Source organism: Eucyclogobius newberryi, unplaced genomic scaffold (genome assembly GCF_026437365.1).
Source record: "Eucyclogobius newberryi isolate DKJ021-1_F unplaced genomic scaffold, fEucNew1.0.hap1 SCAF_3, whole genome shotgun sequence".
Lineage (NCBI taxonomy): Eukaryota > Metazoa > Chordata > Actinopteri > Gobiiformes > Gobiidae > Eucyclogobius > Eucyclogobius newberryi.
Window position 1 is genome coordinate 41613947 of NW_027315945.1, and position 5570 is coordinate 41619516.

A 5570-nucleotide genomic window follows, 5' to 3' on the forward strand; every position below is an offset into this window, starting at 1 on the left:
AGAATTCAAAATAAAATTGCTTTTTGATGGTAAAACAAAGGGGAGAAGATGTGACAGCGTCACAGATTCAGCAGTAGGCGTAATAAAAGGACAATTGGGGCGCGTTAGCGCCCCCTCCTCTTGCGGCGTGGCGGCGGCGTGGCGAGGGCCGATCATTGCCGCTTGCGGCTATATTTATTATTACTATTATTATTACTATTATTATTGTTACTACTACTACTTATTATTATTACTATCATTATTATTATAATTATTATTATTATTATTATTACTATTAATACTATTATTTGTTGTATACATTTTGCCTCCGTGATTATTAAAAATACACTTGTCCAAATAAAGCGCGTGCCCGGGAGTGTGCGACAGTTGTGCGCGACATACGGCAGAGGCGCCCGTGTGCTGGACTAAAACCATGAATCTATTGGACTAAAACGAGTCAAACTGCGGCGGTGAGAGCTTTAAAACCCGGGGATGTTACGGAGTGGGGCATTACACGGAGCGAGCGGCATGTGTTCTATCCTCCCGTGTAGTTTACACGTTTAATGTGGCTCATAAACTGAGAAAGAGGGATGTTTAGCCTTTAGCTTAGCCGTTATCTAAGCCGCCATGCTAACCCGCTCCAGTCACTTTAACTAAGACTTTTACTCCACGTTTCACCTCAAAACCTCCTGAAAAGTTTGAAATAACATCATGTTTCTGAAGTAAACACTCTAAATGTCAGAAGAATGCGACAAAAGTGGAACATAATTGTATTTTTCATTCGTAACAAAAGCAAACTAACTGGAAATTCAAATAAAATGTGTTTTTAGCTCTAATATCATATAATCAGTGACTCATCATGGGTTTTAAAGGTTTATAAGGAACTTTTACTCAGGATTCTACTAAATTATGACATTTGTTGATTTTTAAAACGTATGTGTATTCATTTGTTATATTTAATAAGTCCTGGTTTAGTCCCGGTTCAGACCCGGTTTAGTCCTGGTTTAGACCCGGTTCAGACCTGCTTCTCTCTCAGATGGAGAACTACACTCTGTCTCGTTCGGAGGCGGAGCCTGGCGTTTGTCCGTTCCTGTTTCTGTCCAAAGACACGCCTCAGATCCGGGTCAAAGACGGGAGCAAGATCCGGAACCTTCTGCGCTTCGCCCTGAGCCGCATGGAGCCCAAGACTGGGCCGAGACCAGGACCAGGACCAGGATCTGATTCGTAAGTCGTCCCTATGGAGAGTTTTACTGCAGCTGTAAGTGTTTCCATGAGTCTGAACCCTGTGTGTTCTGCAGAGAACAAAGACCGGACCGGCCCGGTCCAGACCAGGACGAGGGCCGGCCCGGTCCAGACCAGGACGAGGGCCGGCCCGGTCCAGACCAGGACGAGGGCCGGCCCGGACCAGAGTCTTGGAGCCGCTGTGTGGTTTTTACTGCTGCGGGAAAAGGAGCGTCCAAAGCCATCACGTGTGCAGAGATTGTCAAGAGGAGAGTCCCAGGACTGCACCAGGTACAGGACCGCACATGGTACAGGAGGACCAGGTACGGGACCGCACATGGTACAGGAGGACCAGGTACGGGACCGCACATGGTACAGGAGGACCAGGTACGGGACCGCACATGGTACAGGAGGACCAGGTACGGGACCGCACATGGTACAGGAGGACCAGGTACGGGACCGCACATGGTACAGGAGGACCAGGTACGGGACCGCACATGGTACAGGAGGACCAGGTACGGGACCGCACATGGTACAGGAGGACCAGGTACGGGACCGCACATGGTACAGGAGGACCAGGTACGGGACCGCACATGGTACAGGAGGACCAGGTACGGGACCGCACATGGTACAGGAGGACCAGGTACGGGACCGCACATGGTACAGGAGGACCAGGTACGGGACCGCACATGGTACAGGAGGACCAGGTACAGGAGTTGCTAGCTGACGTGCTAGCTGACGTGCTAGCTGACGTGCTAGCTCACTGTTGATGATCAGAGGCAGTTCCAAGTTAATTGCTTTATTCATTATAAAGTCTTAAAGAGTGGCAGCTGTGCTTCATTACAAATCAATCATTAGATCCATAACCATCATTATCATCATAACCATCATAATCATCATAACATAATCATCATAACATCATAATCATCATAACATCATAATCATCATAACCATCATTATCATAATTATCATCATAACCATCATAACATCATAATCATCATAACCATCATTATCATCATAATCATCATCATTATTATCATAACCATCATAACCATCATTATCATCATAACCATAGTTATCATAACCATCATAACCATCATTATCATCATCATAATCATCATCATCATAACCATCATTATCATCATAACATCATTATCATAATTATCATCATTATTATCATCATTATTATCATCATTATCATCATCATTATCATCATCATTATCATCATAACCATCATTATCATCATAACCATTATCATCATAACCATTATCATCATAACCATCATTATCATCATAACCATCATTATCATCATAACCATTATCATCATAACCATCATTATCATCATAACCATTATCATCATAACCATCATTATCATCATAACCATCATTATCATCATAATAATAATAATAACTTTTATTTATATAGCCCTTTTCAGTGACCCAAAGACGCTGAACATAATAAAAAAGGGGGGGTATTTACAGACAGGGGGGACAACACGTACAGAACACATTAATATACAGATAAAATGAACAAGACAGAAGAAGTAGAGAGAAAAAGATGGGGATGAAACAGGGGGTAGAAGAGTAGGCAATGGGGTAGAGGAGGCTAGGGGTAGGGGAGGTCATAGGCTTGGGTGAAGAGGTATGTTTTTAGGCGGGATTTGAATGTTGTGAGTGAGGGAGAGTGGGACGGGGGGGAGGGAGTTCCAGAGTCGGGGTGCTGTTCGGGAGAATGCTCTGTCGCCAAAAGTTTTGAGTCGGGATGTTGGTGCAGTCAGGGTGAGAGAGGAGGAGGATCGGAGAGCTCGGGAGGGGCGGTGGGGGATGAGGAGGTCAGACAGGTAGGGGGGGCGGTGGGGGATGAGGAGGTCAGACAGGTAGGGGGGGCGGTGGGGGATGAGGAGGTCAGACAGGTAGGGGGGGCGGTGGGGGATGAGGAGGTCAGACAGGTAGGGGGGGCGGTGGGGGATGAGGAGGTCAGACAGGTAGGGGGGGCGGTGGGGGATGAGGAGGTCAGACAGGTAGGGGGGGCGGTGGGGGATGAGGAGGTCAGACAGGTAGGGGGGGCGGTGGGGGATGAGGAGGTCAGACAGGTAGGGGGGGCGGTGGGGGATGAGGAGGTCAGACAGGTAGGGGGGGGCAAGGTGGTGAAGAGCTTTGAAGGTGAGGAGGAGTATTTTAAAGTTTATGCGCTGCTTGATGGGGAGAGAGTGGAGAGAGCGGAGAACGGGAGTGATGTGATCACGGGACCGGGTGTGGGTGAGGAGGAGGGTGTGGGTGAGGAGGAGGGTGTGGGTGAGGAGGCGGGTGTGGGTGAGGAGGCGGGTGTGGGTGAGGAGGGTGTGGGTGAGGAGGCGGGTGTGGGTGAGGAGGGTGTGGGTGAGGAGGCGGGTGTGGGTGAGGAGGCGGGTGTGGGTGAGGAGGCGGGTGTGGGTGAGGAGGCGAGTGTGGGTGAGGAGGCGAGTGTGGGTGAGGCGGGTGTGGGTGAGGAGGGTGTGGGTGAGGAGGGTGTGGGTGAGGAGGGTGTGGGTGAGGAGGGTGTGGGTGAGGAGGCGGGTGTGGGTGAGGAGGGTGGGTGAGGAGGCGGGTGTGAGTGAGGAGGGTGTGGGTGAGGAGGCGGGTGTGGGTGAGGAGGCGGGTGTGGGTGAGGAGGCGGGTGTGGGTCAACAAACTGGGCGTGTCTGTCCGGCCCCAGCACAGGGGCCTCCTCAATATACATTTGCTCCTGAGACCACAGCGACGCCCTGTGGCCGCTCCCAGCACTACATCTCTATCAGGGGGTTTGGCTCCTACAGACCGGGTCTGGTCCCGGTTCATGTCCATGTCCTGTGTCTGCAGGTGACCCGTGTGTCCTACTCTTCGGTCTTGGACTCGTGGGACCCTCTTGATCCTGGTCTTGGTCTGGACTCGCTCACCGTGACCAGGAAGACTCCCAGGATCTGGATTCTGCTCTCGGCCGCGCCGCTGGACAGGTGCATGCTGGGATACCAGACCCCCGGGCGCCATGACGACCTCTGGGCCAATAAGGAGCCAGGGGGTGGAGCCGCGGAGCACAAAGCAGGAAGCAGGAAGAAGAGAGGGGGCGGAGCCAGAGCACAGAGAGAACACAGACCTCAAACTAGATGAAGGTCTGAACCCGGCCTGGACCATGTGTTGACCCGGCCTGGACCCGGCCTGGACCATGTGTTGACCCGGCCTGGACCCGGCCTGGACCATGTGTTGACCCGGCCTGGACCCGGCCTGGACCATGTGTTGACCCGGCCTGGACCTGGCCTGGACCATGTGTTGACCCGGCCTGGACCCGGCCTGGACCATGTGTGGACCCGGCCTGGACCTGGCCTGGACCATGTGTTGACCCGGCCTGGACCATGTGTTGACCCGGCCTGGACCTGGCCTGGACCATGTGTGGACCCGGCCTGGACCTGGCCTGGACCATGTGTTGACCCGGCCTGGACCATGTGTTGACCCGGCCTAGACCATGTGTGGACCCGGCCTGGACCTGGCCTGGACCATGTGTTGACCCGGCCTGGACCATGTGTTGACCCGGCCTGGACCATGTGTTGACCCGGCCTGGACCTGGCCTGGACCATGTGTGGACCCGGCCTGGACCTGGCCTGGACCATGTGTTGACCCGGCCTGGACCATGTGTTGACCCGGCCTGGACCCGGCCTAGACCCGGTCTGGACCATGTGTTGACCCGGCCTGGACCCGGCCTAGACCCGGTCTGGACCATGTGTTGACCCGGCCTGGACCCGGCCTAGACCCGGTCTGGACCATGTGTTGACCCGGCCTGGACCATGTGTGGACCCGGCCTGGACCCGGCCTAGACCCGGTCTGGACCATGTGTGGACCCGGCCTAGACCCGGTCTGGACCATGTGTGGACCCGGCCTGGACCCGGCCTAGACCCGGTCTGGACTGGACTTGTGTTGGCAGACTTGAGGTCAGTTGGCGCCACCGTGTGTCCAGTCTGAATATGACATTCTGAACTTTAAGGAGCTGAAAAACTGACCAATGAAAAGATTTGATTTGATAAAAGTTTATTTGTGTCAAATAAAGTGAGAAGTTTATCTGAGGCTGAAACATGTTTACTTCACAAACAAATCTATTGTTTACTTCACAAACAACACTATAAAACTACTGTTTACCTCACAAACACTATAAAACTACTGTTTACCTCACAAACAACACTATAAAACTACTGTTTACTTCACAAACAACACTATAAAACTACTGTTTACTTCACAAACAACACTATAAAACTACTGTTTACCTCACAAACAACACTATAAAACTACTGTTTACCTCACAAACAACACTATAAACTACTGTTTACTTCACAAACAACACTATAAAACTACTGTTTACTTCAC

At 51.6% G+C, this 5570-nt stretch overlaps 1 protein-coding gene across 1 annotated transcript; it reads left to right on the plus strand.

Annotated features, from left to right (window-relative positions):
* The first annotated feature begins 370 nt into the window (after nt 1–370).
* On the plus strand, nt 371–5244 carry rpp25l (ribonuclease P/MRP 25 subunit-like). The gene is made up of 4 exons (XM_072461327.1): nt 371–449; nt 1016–1203; nt 1278–1491; nt 4038–5244. The coding sequence occupies exons 2-4, from the start codon at nt 1016–1018 to the stop codon at nt 4323–4325; spliced, it is 690 nt and encodes a 229-aa protein (XP_072317428.1). The 5' UTR covers nt 371–449; the 3' UTR covers nt 4326–5244.
* Nucleotides 5245–5570: the final 326 nt, after the last annotated feature.

Bases quoted from the DNA above. Each gene is read 5' to 3' on its own strand.
- rpp25l (XM_072461327.1), top strand. From the start codon at position 1,016: ATGGAGAACTACACTCTGTCTCGTTCGGAGGCGGAGCCTGGCGTTTGT. The intron at 1,204-1,277 runs GTAAGTCGTCCC...TGTGTTCTGCAG, and splicing joins CCAGGACCAGGATCTGATTC to AGAACAAAGACCGGACCGGC. The intron at 1,492-4,037 runs GTACAGGACCGC...CTGTGTCTGCAG, and splicing joins GAGTCCCAGGACTGCACCAG to GTGACCCGTGTGTCCTACTC.